This window comes from Cydia fagiglandana, chromosome 7 (genome assembly GCF_963556715.1).
Source record: "Cydia fagiglandana chromosome 7, ilCydFagi1.1, whole genome shotgun sequence".
Lineage (NCBI taxonomy): Eukaryota > Metazoa > Arthropoda > Insecta > Lepidoptera > Tortricidae > Cydia > Cydia fagiglandana.
In genome coordinates, this window is record NC_085938.1 from 9,496,521 (window position 1) to 9,518,915 (window position 22,395).

General features: G+C 37.1%; 1 protein-coding gene across 3 annotated transcripts in view; it reads right to left on the reverse strand.

Moving 5' to 3' along the window:
- LOC134665821 (methylcytosine dioxygenase TET-like) overlaps positions 1-22,395 on the reverse strand; it is a 138,734-nt gene that overhangs the window by 13,063 nt on the left and 103,276 nt on the right. For 2 of the 3 annotated variants that reach the window (XM_063522810.1, XM_063522812.1), the window contains 2 exons: positions 19,413-19,439; positions 3,900-4,100 (listed from right to left, as the gene is read on the reverse strand). In XM_063522810.1, coding sequence (XP_063378880.1) covers positions 3,900-4,100; positions 19,413-19,439 — 228 coding nt within the window. The remainder of the gene's footprint in view (positions 1-3,899; positions 4,101-19,412; positions 19,440-22,395) is intronic. The other variant, XM_063522811.1, reaches the window with a different exon arrangement.

The window sequence follows — 22,395 nt, forward strand, 5'->3', positions numbered from 1 at the left end:
CGTAATAGTTACTCAACGCCTGACGTGTTCGAAACAAATTACGCGTAAGTACGTTATCCCCATATAACTTCGTTCGAAGTCGGAAATATTTTAAATGAAGAACGCGTTGGTTAATGTATAAATGTGCGGCCGTAATTAAAAGTAAAGTTTGCAACGAGGTTGCGATAACAATGGGTTGTTTATGGTTCGTAATGAAGAGGCCTACGTGTCCTGATTTTGTATTTTAAAATGTTTGAACGTCATTGTAATAATAAAGTTTGCCATTATAATTAAAAGTCTGCTCGTTTTTTAAGTAAGAGTGCTGATCATTTCAGAAAAAAACATACGAAGAACCAAAACTGAAATAATTTAATAGTGGCCTTGTCATTTTATGGCATAGGACGTATAGTATGCAATCGTTAATATATTATCATATCATATATGATTCCAGCGTATAATAATTTAGGCGTCATATTTGTAATTTCTCTATGCTAAGTGATGGACACCAACGAGAAACTAGTATGAAATCTAATAATATAGGTAAGGAAAATTCCCTTATTTGACAAGCGACTTTTGACGTATCGTGTTGATCTCCCGTTGATGTGGGAAATATCATGATATGGGAAGTTCTCGAATATGTATAATGTCAAAATTTTACATTAGCAATCCATGGTTAGGTTAGGTGACAACCAAACCAAACCGAACCACCCCGAGTTCAAGTTGAGTTTTGTTTTGGTTACAACCAAAACCAAATGACACCAAATGATATTAACCACAGTTGATCGAATCAACATGCAGTAAAATCAACAGTTGATTTAACGTGGATGCGAAATTTGACAGTACAACTGTCAACAGGTATTGTTAAAATTTTTTGAACTGATCTTGTTCACTTACCTGTACTAACAATGGCATTGTTCTATTACAATCCTATTATCCGCTTTTGTTCTCGTAGGCGCCAACCAATTTACTTACAAAATAAGTTAGAAGTACATTGCATGTATATTGAATTTTAAACCTTATTTCTTGTTGAATGGGGTTAAAATGGTCTAAAAAGATAATATCATATTCAATCTTTCGGAAAGTCACATGCACCTTAGCCACGACAGGTGTCGATGGTTGTTAAATGCAAAAAAAGTTGGGTTAGCCATTATTTAGTTAGTGTATTTTGTAGTTTATTGGTTAAAGAAATAGAGTCGTTAATCTATACTAACGTTTCAAGGCGGTTATAATCTGCTTTTACTACGAGGTGATTATCCTAATTTGTGGTTTACCACTCAATGGTATTGTATTCTTGAGACTCTTTGAGTAAACTAGCTCAGATCGCCTGATTCAGACTATACATGTCGAATTTGGCCCAAGGATAACGGATGCGTAAATAGTTATTTATTTTACAAATGGACAAAGTTGTTGTTTAACCTATTGTCCTAATAAAACCGAGCAAGCGTAAAATAACAAATTAAAGCACGAGTGTAGCGAGTGGTTCTAAAAGTGTACAAATAAATAAACCAATGCGGGGAAAATACTAATTGTAACAAAGTATTGTCCAAAAGATTTAGATTAAGCAATCAACATTAGCATGTTTTCTCATAAGTTTTCGAGCATCCCCTTACGAGCTGATGGTGTGGTGAAAAATACGTTTTACGGCTATATTACGCTCCATTGTGGAATTGTAGGTACCTATCCATTTTCACCATAAATCAAGGTAGGAATATACCATTGTCTGCTATTTGTTTGTCAACAACTTCGTGGCATTTCGGGCGGTAGTTTGAAAACAAGCATTATTTTGGTTCTCTCGCCAAGCAAAATGAAAAAAAAAAGTGTAAAAGCTCACTCGCAACCAATGGCGGCTTGTTAAAAATGAAAAGTCTATTTTTTGTGAGAGGCAATGCACTAAAAGGGCACAATCGTGTCATAGCACGATGCGACGTCGTCTAAAAGCATACGTAGACTTGAACTAAAATACTGAGGAGACGTATAAATAAGTATAGGTACTGTGCTGCTTATACTTTATACAGTGAACTGAACTTTTAACTGTGAGTTAAACGTACGACCCGTATGCTCGCAAATTGACGAAGTTGAGCGCGCGAATTAAAAATTTCCAACTTATGCCACTTCTCGTGGGGGTCATTTTAAATTTTAGTGTAAATACACGTCCATGCGATGCATGCGATATGACTATTTAGGGGTTTATTTACTTTTACATTTGCAGGAAAAGGTGTAAACTTTTATTTTAGCCACTAGAATACCTACGCCTCGTCTAAATTTTAGGTCTATCAGTTAGTTTAATGACGCATTTGGGTTCATTCGCTGTATTTAGTAGTCTATTAATTAACTAGGTCAGAAATAAATGAATGATTGATGTGAAATGTGATACCATGGGAAAGAAAAAGTACATCATGAGAAGGAATAAATTGTACACGCTCCTCTCGCTTGCAAATGAACAGATATTAATGATATTTTCCATTAATGTACTTTGAACATAACATATTAGGTACTATACGAGTAAGAAATAATTTATTTACGATACCTATCTATTTATAGGATAGGTCATCATCTTCCTCGCTTATTATCCCGGCTTTTTGCCACGGCTCATAGGAGCCTGGGGTCCGCTTGGCAACTAATCGCAAGAATTGGCGTTGGCACTAGTTTTTAGGAAAGCGACTGCCATCTGATCTTCTAACCCAGTTTTCTTTTTTTTTTTGACATAGTGGGGAAACTGGGCCTATTTGTAGGTGTCATGATTTTATTATTTACATGAGACCATGCTTATTTACATCGGGAACCTTGTCCATTTTCATATAAAAAAAAACAAGGAGAAACTAATAAGATATGTGAACTTTTCTCATATCCGCTCATAGTTTCCACGGTGGCGGAGTAGCGTGAGTCGCGAGAGCGCCCCACTTCCCCCTTTAATTCACAACCATGAAACAAATGCCAAATCAAGCGGAAGAGATAGCGGCTCACATAACTCATCAGCGGGGAAAATGCCTGTGTAATCTGTTAATTTGCGGTGTAAGATATAGGATAAACTATATTCTAGCTAGACTATTAAATTTATCTGTAATTAAGTTTTTGGTTTTAAATTCCTTGGTGTTAAATTCAAACTCTCATAAGCTCAAATGTCCATTGTATTTGCGAAAATATGGTTGTATTTTATTGCTGCTCACATACTTTTCTACTTAAGTAGGTACATACTTTCGCAGCAATTGCTTCGTTTCGCCGTTACAAACCTTCATTTGACATTCAAAGTTCAAAACAAAACAATAACCGATTAAATAAAAGACGACATCCACGTTATAATTAGTGGTAAGTAAATTACAAATGAGGAATAATTGCGGTGTGATTAGCATAATTGGAGGAATTACCATAAATGTAACGTAATGATATGCTATTAGCATGTTGTTTTAACTGGTTCTTAACTCGTTGTTTGTCATTAATTAAATATGTTTATATTTTATTTCTTTGGTGTCAATAATAATTATTTTATTCCTAGAACTCAAAACGTAATTTTTAACAAATTGCCGGCATAACTAAGTTCGGAAACTTTAAGCAGCAATCACAACATTTTCGTTATCTATGTACATAGAAGTTGACGCAAACCATATAGGTACCTATAGGGAAAGTACTTAACTAAAATAGTGTAACTACCTAGGTATTTTCACCAAATCGTTACAAGTTTGTAGATGAAAAAAAAAATTAGGTCACGATTATAAGGTTTGACTACTTCCTGAAAAAAAACCTGCCAAGTGTGAGTCGGACTTGCGTCCCAAGGGTTCCGTACATTAAGTCCGACTCACGCTTGACTACACATTTCGATTAGGTTTTCCTCTCATTTATAGGTAAACTATTTTGTGTATTTTTTTCAAAATTTTTGGCCCATTCTGTGGCAGATGTCATAATGTATGAATATGAAGACTCACCATGGGTTGACTAGGGTGTTCCTGTTTCATGCCGGGCGTGGTGGCCGGGGCGGGGCTGGGGGCGGCCGGCGCCTGCGGAGCGGGGCTCGGCGACGCTGCTGCGGGCACGCCGGGGCTCAGGCCGGGCACGCCGGGCACGGCCACGCCTGGGGGACCGGGGACGCCTGCGGTGCCGCCTAGAGGCTTTCGGCCTCGGTAACTCTGTGGACAAATGAGAGACAACTTATTCACCTAAGTATTGCGTCATGTATTGTGATGAATGGGAGACGAAAATAAGTGGGTTGAAAAGAGGAGAAAAAAAGCTATGTATTGCGATAGACATAATGACAGTCTTCAGATTGGTGTTTATACAGTTATTGATTAATTTTCAAGCAAAACTCTTATACGTAGAAAGTAGCACCAAAACTAACATGCATGGTCAAGCTAAAGCTAAAGAAGGATAATAATATAACTATATACGACTTACAGTTTCTAAAAATATTACTGAACAGTGTTCTACAGTTGATGCAAAAATCATAGGTAGGTAGGTATATGTATACTACAATCAAGTCATCTAATAGAGTAGGTACTTAATGCTTGTGTATAATAACGTTATTACAGTAATCAACCAGCAACTAATACATATCCCGTGATTAAAAAGCATTACGATATTGCATTTTACAGTAATATGTATTTTATGGCATAGATACACGATACAGACGGGCATATCGAGCCATTTTTAACCGACTTCCAAAACCCAAAGGAGGAGGTTATCAATTCGGTTGTATGTTTTTTTTTATTTTTTTTTTTTATTTTTTTTTTATGTTTGTTACTCCATATCTCCGTCATTACTGGACCGATTTTGAAAATTCTTTTTTTGTTTGTATGTATATGCATACAGATTGGTCCCGTTTTTGTCAAAATCCAGTTCTGATGGTGGGATTCATGAGGAATCGAGGGAACTCTTCAAATCTTAAAGGCATACATATAGTGATTTTTGTGTTTTTATCAACAAATCAAGCATATACATTCAAAAACGTGACATTTGATGAAGTGGAACTGCTGATGATGATCAGAACGGAACTCTTCAACGACGCATAGTTCACCTTTGGCGATTTGTCCTCTTCTTTATGTTTGTTAAGCAAGTTAAGTTTTTAAGCCACATTTTTGTCAAGCTTGAGTTCTCATGATGGGATCCATGAGAAATCGAGGGAACTCCTCAAATTTTAAAAGCACGCGTATAGAAATTTTTGTAATTTCATCAGAAAATCAAGCATTTTCATTAAAAACTGTCGCATTAGATGAAGTGGAACTGCTGATGATGATCAGAACGGAACTCTTCAACGACGCATAGTTCACGCTTAGCGATTTGTCCTCTTCGTTATGTTTGTTAAGCAAGTTTAGTTTTTAAGCCACATTTCTGTCAAGCTCGAGTTCTGATGATGGGATCCATAAGGAATCGAAGGAACTCCTCAAATCTTAAAGGCATACGTATAGAATTTTCTGTGTTTTCATCATAAAATCAAGCATTTACATTAAAAACTGTCGCATTTGAAGAAGTGGAACTGCTGATGATGATCAGAACAGAACTCTTCAACGACGCATAGTACACGTTTGGTGATTTCGAATTTCGATTTTGACTTGGACTGGGACCCGGACTCGTACCCGGATCCGGTTCGGACCCGGACCTGGACTCGGACTCGGACCCGGACTCGGACTCGGACTCGGACTCGGACTCGGACTCGGACTCGGACTCGGACCGGGACTCGGACCCGGACTCAGACCCAGACCCGGACTCGGACCGGGACTCGGACCCGGACTCGGGCTCAGAGACCCGGACCTTGACCCGGAAAACCACTATGATACCTAAACTAAATAAACCGCTATGATTACCTACCATAAAATGTAGGTATAAAGTATTCCAGGCAGAGGTATACGCCATTCTGGAATGTGCGTCAATCAATCTGCAAAGCAACTACGGCAACCATACTATCTATATCCATTCGGATAGCCAGGCGGCACTCTTAGCCCTAACCTCCGATGTCACCACATCGAGGCTGGTTGAGAACTGCAGGCAACTATTGAACAACCTTGGAGCCAGGAACAAGGTTGTTCTACGTTGGGTCCCGGGGCATGCGGGTGTCGTAGGAAACGAGAAGGCCGATGAACTCGCGCGAGCAGGGGCTAAGGGGAAGAACTACAGTCCTGAGCCCTTTTGTGGTATCCCCAAAAGCCTAACGCGGCTCACCCTAAAGACCTACTGTCACTACAAAACCATTCAACTCTGGAGAGAAACAACAGGTTTGAACCATTCCAAAGCGCTTATCAAGGCCTTCAGCAAAAAGGCGTCCTCGAACGCCTTAGCGCTGTCTGGGAACCAACTGCGCAACTTGGTAAGGGTGCTTACCGGGCACTGCGGCCTAAATAAGCACATGCACACCATGGGGAAACGTGACATAGGGCGGTGCAGACTCTGCATGGAGGCAGAGGAGACGCCCTTACATATCCTCACAGAGTGCCCTTGCCTAATGCGTACTCGTGACCTAATCTTGGGCGGACACATATTACGCCCGGAGGAGGTAAAGTCTCTCGAAACCAAAAAGATCCTGCAGCTATTTGAAGTTGCAGGGTTGGATCGAGAGTTGTAGTAGGTGGCGATCACAATAGATCAGGAATGGTCGCAGTGATACATAGGCTTTGGAGCCTTATATAGCCCCTAATAAAGAAGAAGAAGAAGGTATAAAGTATGATGATGCCAAACCCCTCCCGCTCAAACCCCCGTACACCGCACCGCATGCGCCGTTAAGTGGGTTAGGTTAGGTTTGAACTGCGATCCTCACAGAACCGAACAAAAGTGGGTTAGGTTTGAACTGCGAGCCTTACAGAAACGAAATGCTACTAGAAAAGTGGGTTTGATTAAGGTTCGAACTGCGATCCTCACAGAACCGAACTGCTAGCAAAGAAGTGGGTTAGGTTAGGCTAGAACTACGACCCTTACGGAAACGAAATGCTACTAGAAAGTACTGTTTTACCTCCTTTTCTATATAGTGCACCATCTACCATAATCTTTCACCGGGCCCCATAGAAGTCGGTTTTTTTTCTTAAAAATTATGTATTAACGGTAACAGAGGGCTCATCTATCTCAATGGACTCTTCCTTTTATGAATGGAGCGTCCTGATTGGTGGACTCAGACCAGCCAGTACCTTGAAACCTCATACTAATTTGAAATTGAAAATGGAATCATTTTAAAGGGATTAAAATTACAGGTGAAGCGAACAGTTTCATTTAATAATTGTTATTAAGATTTCCTCGCACTTGGTTTTCAAATTTCAAAGTGAAATTCAGTACTTTGCGTTTATTACATATTAGGCTAGTTATGAAGGCATAAAACGGAAGGGTTTTTAGATCCCTATCTTTACTTATTGTCAAGATTTGCGTAAACTCAGCAAACTCGAAAGGAATAAAAAATACGGCGCGCTGTGCGAATCTTGCGACGGAAGATTTGACGTTTTTCCGCAAGAACTCAATGAATAAAACTCAATAAATATGTCAATTAACAGGGAGCACGGTAAAGGAAGTGTGCGGTGCTCAAGCACCGTGAGCTCATTATTTGCGGCTGGATGCGTCTTGTGTCGGCTAAATTCTATTTCATTAACGCTACTTTAACAACCATATAACACTTTTGTCTGTGAAGTAGAAATAGACGCAAAGTATTGCAGTTATTGAAATAGAAGTACCGTTAACTTCGCCTTCCTCGCATCTCTCCTATTTTTATTATAGGTACATAAACAATTAATTGTAGACACTGTGGACTGCTTGGTAGAACGGAATCACGGGCAATGTTGTGTGAATACGATATATACCTACCACATGAGTGAATTATTTTCTTATTCGCATCAAAACCCTCGAAGCTACTCGTACACCCAAGGTAACGGCAAAAAAGTTTACACGTTAAGTTTTTTAAATGCTTCATCTAATTATAAAACTTGTGGGCTCGGCTGCATTTCAACTTAATCTCGGGTAAATCCGAAATGTATATTTATGAAATACAATTGTTATTATGAACGCTGAGATGATTTCTAAAGATTTCATGGTTCATTAAATTTCTGTAGCTAAGGGCAGATGTGGAACCAAGTTATTAAATATTTTATTAGATATCATGTTTCGTTAGGCCACCAATAGATGGTTTCTTTCATATAAGGCAAAAATGTAGTGGTCTATTATTAAATGGTGGTATGGTGGTCTTTTATTTACGAGTATTCAAGTTTACATTACTTTTTTTAACTAAGACATTTTTATGTAGTTACTTACTTAATTTTTAATGTCTCTAGGCGAGATAACGACTCCATAGAGCGACTGGTCGTACAAGGAAGAGTGGAGGGAACCAGATCGCGCGGCAGATCACATATGCGCTGGACTGACCAAACAAAATCCGCAGTGGGAAACCGCGCATCTGACTGTGCCAGTCTGCCAACAGGGAGAGATGGCGGGAGATCGTGCGAAGAAGAAGCTGTGTCCGCCTCTACTACCGATGCGGGCGCCTCAACGTGACCACGACCGCTCTGTCAAGAGCGATACGACAAAGAAGAAGAAGACTTAATTTTTAACTGAGTACCTATGTAACAAACAACGTAATAAAATCGTGCAAGTTGACTTAAAGTTTTTTCTAATAGTCGTATTGCTATGAAATATTGCAAGTATGTTATCCAGATGAAAATAAAATAATTAGGAACAGTCGACCTGAGCTGATCGAGTCAGAAAGTGGATAGTGGAACACTTCGGTAACTTTTCAAGTTTGAACTCAAATGATTACTTTTGTACGAGTACATGTACATTAGAGGTGTGTTTAGTCGACAACAAAGGTAAGTATGATTTTTTCTGACAGATATAAATTATATTTCAGGTCACGTCAAACTTGCAGCATCCATTCCTGGGCCGGACAATAAGTCGCAATACTCACAATCGGGCGCAGAGCGGTAATTCGCCCACAAAGGAGTCCTGCATCCGCAGCCTTTGTTCCCGTATAAACAGGCGCTACAAATTACTCGAAAACTTCTCATTTTACAGCGCACCGCACAGAGGGAATTACCCTTATAATAAACCTTTATTTATTTAACATCGAATATTGTTTACCCAGCAAGCCTCTTTTTAAGACAGAAATGATTGTAGTTGCGCTGAAAGAGTGATAACAAAAATAAACGTTTCTGATACCGCTCAAATCCAAGCGTCCGCTATCAGCTATCACTGTTAAGGTATAAAAATAAACATTTTCCTATGATTAGGTACGCGTTAACCGAGATCATTACCTACTTATTAGGAGCCTGGAAGCCTTCTTGTGATCCATTTTCCCGTCCGTTCCTTAAGTTTTTAATAAGTTTACGTACGAGTTTTATTTATTTTTTAAATTAATAATTACCGTACGAAACGATGCGAGTAACATAAAAAATTCACTGATAAGAAGTCACGTAACTATGACGTCGTGTACGCATGATTTGCGTCATATAGTGTAGAAATACTACGAGTATTTTTACACTAGATGAGTATTCTTGTAGGTTAACTTGGTATCATATCATGGCATAATGGTGATGGAAATGGGTGAAAAATGCTCCGAGAAACGGGGGTAGATTTTTCTAAAGCTTCTATTTACTTCTTAAAATTTTATATATTTTTAGAAGTAGAAGGTTTGAATATGCCTATAAGAGACCAGCAAGAAAATAAGGCGTTATAGTTCTTTTATATCATGATGTTCACGGGAAAGAGGAACAATCTTAACCCTTATAAAAAAATATTCAGATAACTGTGACAGATATCAGTAACGGATTTAGTTTCTACCGTTTCTGGCAGATCCTTTTTCCGATCTTAACGTTATCCCGGTAAATCCTGAAGCTCCGCAGAGTGGGTGACTGTATGTGTATGTGCCAATATATTCAAACATTTCAAGCTCATCCTGGCTAAGTGATGAGGAAGCTGACAATATGGCGTGCGATGGTATGAATCAGGAACAGTTACTGTCATGAGAATACACGAAAAATTTAAGAGAGTCAATTTATCACCGCTTACTAGGCAACAGAGACTTTATCGAAAATGCCAAAGATACCGACTGAGTACACCAAATATGTCTAGCTAAAATACTTATAAGCCGGGTTAAAGGCAAGTAAAACCGACAGATTTATTTGTCAGTCCAACGTTTAATCTAATTTAAATTGGAAATGCGATTGCTTGTTTTTCGTCGGAAGTATATTTCAGGCTCAAACCAATCTGGCAATAAAATGAAATGTCTCAATAAAATCAATTTTTTTTTTCATCAGTCTCAAGTTTATCAGTGACATTGCATAGCAATAGCTAATCTCCATCAACACGTAATCGACATTCGGTCTGTAGTCCAGCCGGGCCAAGGCCACAGTATCTTTGATCTTTCTGGCTCAACTTCAAATCGTAAATTACCGAAATTTGTGGAACGCGAACGTAAAATATATGTACTCACTCGTAGTTTAGTTTGCGGTTAACTTTGTTATATTTGACACTAGCTTTGCTTATGAATTATTAGTTTAATATCGAATTGGTTGACGTCAAAGCTCCTTAAGAAGACTTTTGCTAGGTAAGAAACAGGACTATTTTTTAAATGATTGCTAAACAAGGAAGTAAATGTTTTAAGATTGTAACTGTTTTTTTGGCCAAGCTGCATGGGATCCCCCAGGCTCCAATGAGCCGTGGCAAAAAGCCGGGATAACGCGAGCAAGATGATGACCAGGCGGCGTAGCACGGTCGCGTTTTTATCCCTTATCACTATGCCTGTCACGTTCTAACAAGTATGTTAGTGCGAAAGGGACGCGCATAGTGATAGTCGATAAAAATGGAACCGTGCTGCGCCCGCAGCTGTTTCTTTGGTGTTGTTTGTTTGGTGGTGGGTTTGGTGTTTGGTGGTGGTGTTTGGTTTGGTGGTGGCGGTGAGCTGTTGGTTTGGTGGTTATGTATCCTAAACGGATTGAAGAATTTCGATGTATGATTTCCCGTTATATTCGTCACTTTATTTACTTCCTATCGAAAGGATTTCTTTAATTTATAATTAGGTATAATGTTGCTTGCCCTAACTACGGTCTATTTCGTGTCGCGAAAATTCAGTAGGTGATGAACAAAATGTAGGTATATTTTTTCGTAGGTAAAGTAGGAGGCAACATTATTTTTAGCCATAAACAACAATAATACTAAAATCCAATTTTTCCGTCTCAAAAGCGTTAATTTCGTTTTCCAAACAAGCCAGAACTGCTATTAAAACATTTAACGGCGATAATTCTGACAGGAGCTAACATTCCACATTATTTATGGGCCACCAACAATAACAACAGCTATTCGCGAAATTCATTCGTTCCTGGATTTGACATTATTTCATTGGCTGTCTAGAACAATCCGTATAGTTTTAACTTAGGGCCAAATTGCTGATTCAATGACACAGAGTCTTCAGAAAAACATTCAAAATTTCCAAATACCTAGGCAAGTTATAAAATATTTCAGAGCGATGATGAAAATAAGGACCGACTTGCTTGTGCGCTTTCAAACATTTTAAATGAGCAAAAACTCACAGGAAGAGATTTAGGTTAAGTATTAAGCTTAGAAGTCTTCGGACATAGTGACAACAGCGCGTCTTTCTTACTAACTTCCTACTCTTCATAGTCAAGCGTTTACTTGGATAAGTTGGACACATCTCCTGTTATTTGACAATTTGAGATAATTTTGTATATTGTTAAAGGTTTTCTCGGATGATGTGCAGAGTGCAATCCAGTGTATTTTATTATACTACTCTCGCCCAGCCAATTTCGACCACGGCGACTGTTTCAAGTGTTTCAACTCCGCTGCCGAAGACGTTGGTGTTCCCGATCAGAATATCATAGCAGTTTATCATACCGGTTTCCGACCTCTGCAGGGGTCGGAAACCAGTATTTGCTCCATACAAAAATACCGCTATTATTATGTTCTTTTTTATAAATATAAATATTGGTGGACAGCTTACACAGATCAACCTAGCCCCAAACTAAGCAAAGCTTGTACTTGGGTGCTAGGCGACGATATACATACTTATATAGATACATACATACTTATATACATAGAAAACACCCATGAACAAATATTAGTGTTCATCACACAAATAAATGCCTTTACTGGGATTCGAAACCAGGACCATCGGCTTCGCAGGCAGGGTCACTACCCACTAGGCCAGACCGGTCGTCAACCTTAAAGAGCATAAAATAATCAAAAATATTGGGCTAGATCGGAATTTTTAAAAAATACCGGTTCCGAGCCCTGCCTATGAATACCTTGATACAAATTTTCTTTACGCCGTAGCCTATTTTCCCATACTTTTCTTATTCATGCCATGTATTATAATATGATTAACGTACACACTACCGTTAATTAAAAAAACATTTATTCATAATTATAGCCATCAAATATTCATGTATTCATTTCCCCAGGTTAAAAATAAATTAACCAGGTAAAGAAATTGAGGCCTCATTAGATTGTTGTTATCGGGCAGGGCGCCACGATTAATCACGCAGAAATGGGACGCGATAAAATAACCGAGGAGGTTAATGTGGTCTATGGTTTACAAGTTTTATTATCTGTGTTACAAGATTTACTGCCAGAATAACACGCAAGATAATAAGTAATGTGGTATAACGAAAAGCCTAGTTTTCGCATCGAATTTAAGTCTAATTTGTAAACGCCGTTTAAAAGAATACTAAGGCATTATGTAACACCTCAGTAATACAAAAACGGACAAGTGCGAGTCGAACTCGCCCACCGAAGGTTCCGTTCTTTTTAGTATTTGTTGTTATAGCGGCAGCAGAAATACGTCATCTGCGAAAATTTCAACTGTCTAGCTAATAGGTACGGTTCATGAGATTATAGCCTGGTGACAGACAGGCGGACAGTGGAGTCTTAGTAATAGGGTCCCGTTTTTATACCTTGGGTACGGAACCCTAAAAACAGTATTATAACTATCCTTAAGAGAGTGATTGCAGCAATTGCTGTTGGTAGGTACTATGTAGCACGTGTTTTATTTTCTAGATGGCCAGGTTTTCTTTTTATATTTGCAACTTTTATGCGGTCGAAAGACGATCTTTTGCAGTGGTGCCAAGAAATGCCACCTTGACATGAAAGACATATTTTTTTTCAAATATAGCAAAAATCCAGTCCGTCTCAGAGACCGGCAATAAAATAGGTCTCAATAAAACGGGCTGTAAAGGCTACGTAAATAAAAATATCATTCATATTAAAGCACAAATGCTGAACAATCATTATGAAAATATTGTTCAGCCGTTGCCTCGTTGTTCCAAAAAAGTGATTTTAAATATCGCAAATATTTATCACTTCGTGCAATAATTTGCAGGTTGAAGTTCAATATTTTCACTATTTTCAGCAGAATTTTGTTCCACATTTTAAATTATATCGCGTACAATGTATATTCTACGTATATTATGTTGTACAAAAAGTGAAAATAATCAAACTTATAGAGCGATTGCAACCCACTTGGAAGTTCTTTATTCAGATGTGCAAAAGGACTTCACATAAGCTCAAAAATACCGAGATACCAAAATATATATACGAGTACACAAGCTGACATTCGAATTTATTGATACCCAAATGTAGGAGAGCTCCTTCATTTTTTACCTATATGCGCACGTGCGTTGCGTGGATCGGAGGCTATTCCGGGACGTGGCGGGAGGCGCTCCTAGTGATATAACTATAAGGATGCAAGCTTTTGTACCAAACATGGATCACTTATATTTTTCAAATTGTCTGAATGTAAAACCAGATAGAGCATCGAGAATTTTAAGACTCCGTGGAAAACTCAAAAGTTCGCGTCGAGTTTTACTTTTGAATATTGAACTATTAAAAAGTCAACGACTTACACGACGACCGCGACGCAGTAAATGTCATCGTAAATACATAATGTCCTTTTAAAAGCCCGTAACAGTCTAAAGTTGATTTAACCCGCGACTCCTAATGACTACCATTACATTGAATGTTACCTTCTGTAACCCTAATAGAAAAAATATCTTGAATACAAGATAAATTGCTGTCAATTTAACTGACACAGAGAATCTGCAATCCATTTCGACCCATAACTCAAGGGGAAAAGTCACTATTTACTCTGACGCACGATCGGAAATGTCAGCTTCGAATAGCGAGCGGACAATTTATTGTTCAATTTTGTTTTTTATAATGACAAGAGCCAAATATATTATGCTTTTTTCCAAGGCTAAATGACTGTATTGATTCGTTTTTATATGACAAATAATAGTTAGTTCTACGCAGTTGGTATCTTTTGAATATCATTTGCTTGAGAAAATTTATATTTTCAAATCAATGTATTTTCATATATAAATATCACTCATCCATCTCGTTTAGCTGAGTTTGAATTCAAAATTTCTAAGACGACATTTTAAACAAAATTTATAACATTTTTTTTTTGAAATGTGCAAGCTCAGTTTGCTAGTTTTAGGAGTAGGTACGAGTATACAATTTCATGTCTTAAGTTACAATTTTGGAATTGACTTCTTCTTTTTCGTTAACTCTTGACAGAGTGGTCGTGGCCATTATGTACACTTTCGAATTGGAATTGACTAACAAAGTGAAAAGTTCCTAGGCTTTAAGGATTAAATCAAAGTTGACCGTAGACTCAAGATGGCATATAGGCACAATTAGGTAGATCGAGTGAGGCGAAGGCCGTCCATTGTGGTCGAATAACTGGGGACCTTTGCCTTCCTAGTTTGATCTATTTGAATTGATTGCTTCCGCAACAAATAGAGCTACAATCTTATGTGGTCGACGAAGATGGAACTAATATAAACATAAGAGATATTACGTAACCTGTTCGGACTGATGAGGTTAATTAGTGAAAAAGGTAATTTCTCGATCTGAACTCGTATATTTCTTATTTTGGTGGTTAAGGTTTTGATATCCAATAATTATTTCACTTACTTTAAGATTACAGAAGATTGCCAAGATCGCTACACCTCCGCGTCTGTCTGTTGTGTGTTTGTTCTCAATAAACTCAAAAACTACTGAACGGATTTTCATGTGGTTTTCACCTATCAATAGAGTGATTCTTGAGGAAGGTTTAGGTGTATAATTTGTTAACCCGTGCGAAGCCGGGGCGGGTCGCTAGTATTTACAATAACACCTTCCTGGTATTAAAGTCAGTCAAATATTTCCTTACGATTTTTTCTTAATTAGAAAAAGGACTCCCGTGGTGGTTGTACCTCTAACCTGACCTACGTTACTCTGCCTTGCGAATGATTTATCAAATCAGTATGTTTAATAAGTCACAACTATAAAGACATGCCTGCCATAGACACAACTCGCTAGACTATTCTGGGCCACTTTCTTACAGTATATTGTTATGTTATGTTATACAATGACAATAGAACTAAATGTTTATTAAATAACAGCCATTGCGGCAACAGTTGCTAATAATTCGCCGGGATATTTCTCAAACATCCGCCGTGGAGTCCAAACATCGTGACGTCATTTAGATGAAATTATGACAGACGACCTGATTGTGAGTCACAAAGACTTTTCTAAACATGAACTGTTGTGAAAAATGCAACCTTTAGGGTGTGATTTTTGCAAGCAATGTCTGCCGTCCATGGTATGATATTCGGCTTAACTTGCTGCATGATTAATACATATGAAAAGGAGAATACGGAAAGGTTATAGATAATATATGAATGAGGAAGGTTCCGGAGAGATTAGTGGAAAGAGGGCAAAGAATAGCTCAAGCGTTAACTATAAGTTACCTACCTAAGCAATTACAGCCAAAAATAATGATATAATTGATATGAAAACGTGATCTTTCAAATGATTTTAGGAGATGCGACACCTATATTTTTCTCGTTTTAACTTTCAACAAACCACTGTGACATATGCTTGAAATCCTCTAGGTCGAATCCAAACTTGTAATAAAATTTGACACAAACCAATTCCAAACTTGAACTAATTTACATTTGAAACACATCTTCGTATGTTGTCCTTCATTAAACGAAGTCTGGAAAACGACCTCTGTCAAGACAGAGAGGTGTAAAGAGGGACGGCATGTGTGACGTCATGCACTCCCGCGCAATGTGGCAACGTCGCCTCGAATGTTTTGTAAATAGAATCTCCGTTGGCGATTGTTGTGTGAGCGAGGAAACATAAGCTGGAAAAGGAGGGAAGAACTCGAAACCATAGTTAAATTCGACCTTATATCCTCGACTTATGGATTTTGGAGTATAATTCTTATGTTGCTATGTTGAAGTTTGATTTCCGATATTAGGTTTATTACTGCCTATTTGTGGTGAAATAACGGACCACATTTTGTAGTTAAAATGTTTGTTATTAGGTGATGTCTAATAGTTCTTAGAAAGCTATGATTTGAATATGTATGTTTATTCAAAATAAGTAAACTTTAAACGCGTAATGGCTTATAGACAAAAGTAATAGGTATTCAATGTATTTTTATCGGGACTATATCCACAATCGGCTATTCTCCTTTCATCAATTTCATCATAACAGTGTGGGACGGTCCAATTCAATCAGAGAAAGAGCAGATTAAAGTAGGCACTAAAATTCAGGGGCTGCCTTTTAGGGGATATACCTACATGTATGTATGAATTTCAGAATTTTCAGGTCATCGACACTATCAGGCAGAGGATTTTTTATATATTTTGTGTATTAGGTACAACCACATAGGCCACATGCCGTACAGACAACATTAAAATAAGAGTAGATACGTATCTACCTCATAATTACATTATTTATATGTATTACGTGATATGAGCTATACTTATGTACTAATGCTGAACTTAATGCCTATTATGCCTAATGGCATTGTCTACCGTCAACCATTTAGATTTTTTTTTAACCCTTTGACCGCCGTTGTCCGGTATAGAAGACAACGATAGAACGATACGCTGGCGCCGTCGTCTTGTATACAAGACACAAATTCAACCACTGAGTTAATGTGAAAATAATAACAATTACTATTTCATTTACACTCGTGTTCATATTTAAGGTCTTTGTTTTTTCATTTATTTGCTTTTTAAGCCGCTATATAAATCCCTTCTTTTATAATAAGGCATTTAAAAAAATTGCTCCACATTTCAACATTTTTCATGTTCCTCGTCGCCGTTGTCTTGTATAAAAGACAGCTAGGGATGGGAATGTTAACTCGATATGGGAATTTTTAAAGTCAGAAATATGTTTTTATCTAAGTATTTGAACACTTGTTAATCGCCAATTTTTTTCAACGAATAGTAGGTAACTACTTACTAGAATACGTAGAACGAGAGTCAGATAGGCATAACTATATTTAAAGTTCTGGTAGCTTCTTTAGCTCTATAAAGTACAGTCAGACAAGTAAATTTGCCATTGTAGATTGTGGACTATTTAATTGCAGAAGAGATAAAAAAAAAATTATGTTATTTTATAGCTTAGTGGGAAGGGATACACCGCAGCGACCGCTTCGCACAAGTGTGGTACAGGGACATACCTGTTTATCAGACTTTACTTTTATTGTTATAACATTGAAGTTAATGTGTAATTTTTTTGTAACAAGTCGTTGAACGTTTTTTTGATAAGAGTTTACCTATAGATTAATGTAAACCAAACTGAAATTATAATGATAGATTCTAATTCCGGAATAATATCTTCACTCATTAAAAATTCAACCCACGTGTAATTTTCACTAAAACAGTTCCGGTATATTGACTTTATCGACACATGATGCGCAGCTTTAACGTTACGCCAATAAAATTTACGTACCGACAAGCGCTTACGCCGTTGACCTAGAGACTATTATTACTTGATCCGCGCGGAAACAGTCCTTGTCGGTCTGCATTGCGGGCAGTCCATGGGCGCCGTTGTCTTGTATAAAAGACTTCTCGTACAGCCTAGTGCGGCGATATCACGTCTTGAATCGACATTGTTTAGTGGTTGTTTTTTATGTTAAATCCCTATATTTTAAACATTTTCGGGTGTAAAACATATGTTTAATTTTGGCAATTTGGAATGAAATTAAAACAGGATAAGAACAAAGCTAAATTAAAAAGATTTTTACCATAATATTGTAAATATCGATATCACTATTTGCAATCCCTAAACTTTTTATTAGTTGTTTACTTAAAATTTGCTCTGGCGTGTGAGTGAGCGTCTTTGCGGACTAGGTCCGGCGGCCAAAAGGTTAAGATAGGGGCACTGAACAATTGGTGATGTCACTTTACGAAACTTTTTTTCCAATGCTCACTGCCTACTTATTGTTAGGATATCGTGCTAACATAAGTCTTAATCTGTCTAGACTTGACACTCAGGGTCTAGTGTTATACATTACATTATTAAACCTATTTAGGATTTCATATCTAAGCCCGTTAGGTATATTTTAAATTCTTACTCAACAAACGCGATAAACAACAATGTATTCATCCCACTCACTGCGCAAAATTCGAATAAGCAATTTTTTGGTGAACAGCGAAAAAAGCCGAATTTAATCTTGCAACCTTCCTTTATAGCGCTATTAAAGTTTCCAGACAAATAATTAATAGGAAACAATAGGGAATTTAATAAATAAATAAGTGGGGGTGGTTTGGGCGGGGTCGTTGCCTCATCGACCGCGCCCCCGCCCTACGTATCGAACCTTCGCGGACGTAAGAACATAGATAGTATGTACTTTAGCTAAATACTTTTTGGATTATTGTTTGAATTGGGATCTCTAGAAATCAGTGATATAATTTAGAGTAATGTTAGATATGAAGTGGTAATCCTAAAGGTATATGTTTCCTTTAAAACATTAACAAACTTAGCCTTTTCGCTGTTCTTCGTTATTGGTGTAATGTCATTAAACCAATAAATAAATAATAGATTATCTTACACAAATCGAGCTAATCTCACAGGAAGCTCAATAAGGCTTTGTGTTATGGGTACTAGATGATAATACATACCTATATTGATATAGGTAATATAGGTATTGACATAGAAAACATCCATGACTCAGGAACAAATATATCTGAGATAAACAAACAAATACCCTTACCGCGGGATTTGAACCCGGGACCTCTAGCTTCGTAGGCAGTAAGTATTACTACCGGCTAGGCTAGGAGTCCCTTAAAATCCTCATTCCCGTTACTATAAGTATATACCTAAACATGAAACTAGTCAATCGTAAAATGAGTTATGTTCTAATAAATAAGTAAGTCATTTACACTCACGTAAAGAAAGACGCTATGTTTTTTTTTAATAAAGTAGAAGAAATCTAATTAAATATACAGATGTTATAAATAAATAATCAGCTAAACATAAACTACTTACGTACTTACCTTCCACAGGACTACCACACTAGTAAAGCCAAGAGAAGAAAAACAAAACTATAAAGACAAAAAGTACAGCATTGTTACAATTGAAACATTTAAAAGATCGAACTAAAAAAAACGAAATAGGAAAATGTGCAAGAACGCAAAAGAAGAGACATAGAAAAGCAGAGAAGAGGCAAGAAGAGAACAGACCATATTTACCTTGATGTCTTGCAAGACCTGGAACCAATAATTAAACACGAATTAGTGTTATTGCAGACGCAGTTCAACAACTTTATTGTAATTTAGAATACTATTAGGTACACCAAATGGAGTAAATTTACGGCTTCAAAAAACAAACACTCTAGACAAGCTACACCCTTTGTTAGAACTATTAACTAAACTTAAAATCGACTACAAAAATCGTAGGAAAAATATACGAGTCTTGACGCATTGATAGTGTTTTCTGAACGAATATTATACAATATGTTGCGTAGTGCGGAAGCAACAAAATGGGCTTAAAGGGTAAATGAGATAACGATAAGCAAGGCTAGATGAAATCGGTGCTGTCGGTACCTCCTTTCAATACTTATTACGCAGACATATTCGCAGACAAGTGGCCGAATTTACAATATAATACAGTGGAACCTGGATAATTGCAATCGCAAGGGACCGGCCAGTTTTTGTCAATTAACCATCAGGTTTTTCATTTAAGCAGGTCGTGTCAATTAACGAGGTTCAAAAAATCGTTGTGTCAATTATAGAGGTTTTCATTAATAGAGGTTGCGTTCTGACAAATTTCTTTTATGGAGGTGCAAATAACCATTTAAAGTAGATTTACACGCTTACGTTCTGGGTTTCTGGTCTATATATTGCTTTTGTCTATACTTGCACTTTTACACTACATTAATTACCACTTTATTTTCTTATCATTTGGGTTTCAAAAATTCCCTTGAATTGTAGAAGAAAGTTTTATTAGAATGTAAAAAGCATACTTTGTTTTTTATTGATCAAAATTATTTCACCTACTACAGGCTCTGATAGATACCCAATAAATAAATTGAATTCTGGATGGAGATATAAATAAAATTATCATTGCTATTAAAATATTGTTTCTGCTGTCTACAACTACATTATTTCAATTACAGAGGCAATAAGTAAGACTCGTTTCAATTATAGAGGTAAAAACAAGAGCAAAAATAACGGATTTTTTTAGCACAGTGTCAATTATAGAGGTCTTAAGTTGCGATGTGGTCAATTACAGAGGCAAAATTACGAAAAACACTAAACTCTAAATTGCAATTATAGAGGTTCCAAAATTTCAATTATAGAGGCCTTTTAGTCTCAAGGGACCGGGACCGGACTTTTGGTTGCAATTATTGAGGTTTTCCATTTATCCAGGTGCCAATTAACCAGGTTTCACTGTATCAGAATGTTTTTAAACTCAACCTATGTAAATTAGTATAGTTTCAGGCCTTTTTTTAATCTCTCATATGTAAATTTAAATAAAGATCCTAGAGATAGTTATGACTATGTATTAAGAGTATAAGTGTTTTGGCATATCTAGAGCTGTAAACTTATACTTGTATTTATTTAAAGAATTTAAAGAATTACGTATGTATGTAAATTAAACATAAAGTTTTAAAATCGTTAAATTATTAGAATAGACACAAACATTACACGTGAAGAAGAAGGATCAGACAAAGTTTGTATAAAGGTGTAACAATTTAATAACAAACAATATGCTTGCGGATAAAATACACCATTCGCTGAAAGTGCCAAAAATCAGCCTCCCCAATCAAGCACCCAGAAATAAAACCGGAAAAGAGCAATGACAATCGAACATCCCAATCAGAATGTGGAGGAAAAACCTAAACCGGATAACCGGGCGATCTCGAGAAAAGTGCTGGCGTGAGAGGTCGTTGAACCGTGCGACCCGAGCGGCCAGCACCCGGGCAAGCCTGGTAGCGGTAGGTCAGGGATGTTTACTACCCGTCACGGATTACGTTCGATTGCCTTAATAACTTCATGAACGATTTAGGAAAAGATATTGTTTTTGAATCGGAGTTGGGTGTTCATTTTTATGAGAGAGTCGAATAGGGAAGTTTCCTCTACTTAAAATAAATTATTTCACACCGTGTACGAAATAAAGCACCAGATAATTATTAGAAAAATATAGATAGCTGTTATATTTAAACACAATTTCTATTTAATAAATCGGATAGAAACATAAAAAGTAGGTGAGTTGACCGTGCCGTCATCATTTTCTCGTTTTCATATAAATTCCATATTAGCATATCTATTGGTTTGACAGTTCTTAAAAAGAAGATTTGACTAGTAGGAAAGTAGCTTATTTATTAAGTAAATTTTAGTTTTACATTAAGTTTATGATAGAATACAAAGATCGAGAAATTCATTGAAATACTAGAATTTTTATAGTAGAAGTAGTAGAGTTATCATGTTATTGTATGTGTATTACATGAAACTTTCAAAGTTTCTCCAATATTGTTTCTTGAAAAGCCTTAGAGAAGCTTTTACTTTCGAGGTATACGGAGATCGGCGGCTTACGAGGGCTTTACAACGGTAAAGGAAAGCTGTACTCTGAACAACTAAACATTTGTACGGCGCTTAAACGGATTACTTATTATTATCACCGTTTCCTGTTTTAAATTAAAAATAATATCAACCCAGTAGTCGGACTCGCCCACCGAGGGTTCCGTACTTTTTAGTATTTGTAGTTATAGCGGCAACAGAAATACATCATATGTGAAAATTTCAACTGTAACATCACGGTTCATGAGATACAGCCTGGTGACAAATAGTGGAGTCTTAGTAATAGGGCTCCGTTTTGACCCTTTGGGCACGAAACCCTAAAAAAGGTTAAATTGGTATAATTTTTTCTATGTCAGTCAATATGTAGATAGGTAACATTACGTCGTATTTTTAAAGACTTTCAGTACCAGCTCTTGTGACCAAATTAACTTCAGAAATCAGGAATTCCTCCTAACAAAGTAACAAGCTCTTCCGTAGAAATTTCAAGAAACCAAACTTACAAGAAATCCAATCAACTAGATAATGAAAAAGCGGAATTAAAACGGCAAGGACAATGGGGACATTCCATTAAAGATATATATTCTTAAAATGCAAGAACACCGGATTTTTATGACATTTTTAGGGTTCTGTAAAAACGGGACCC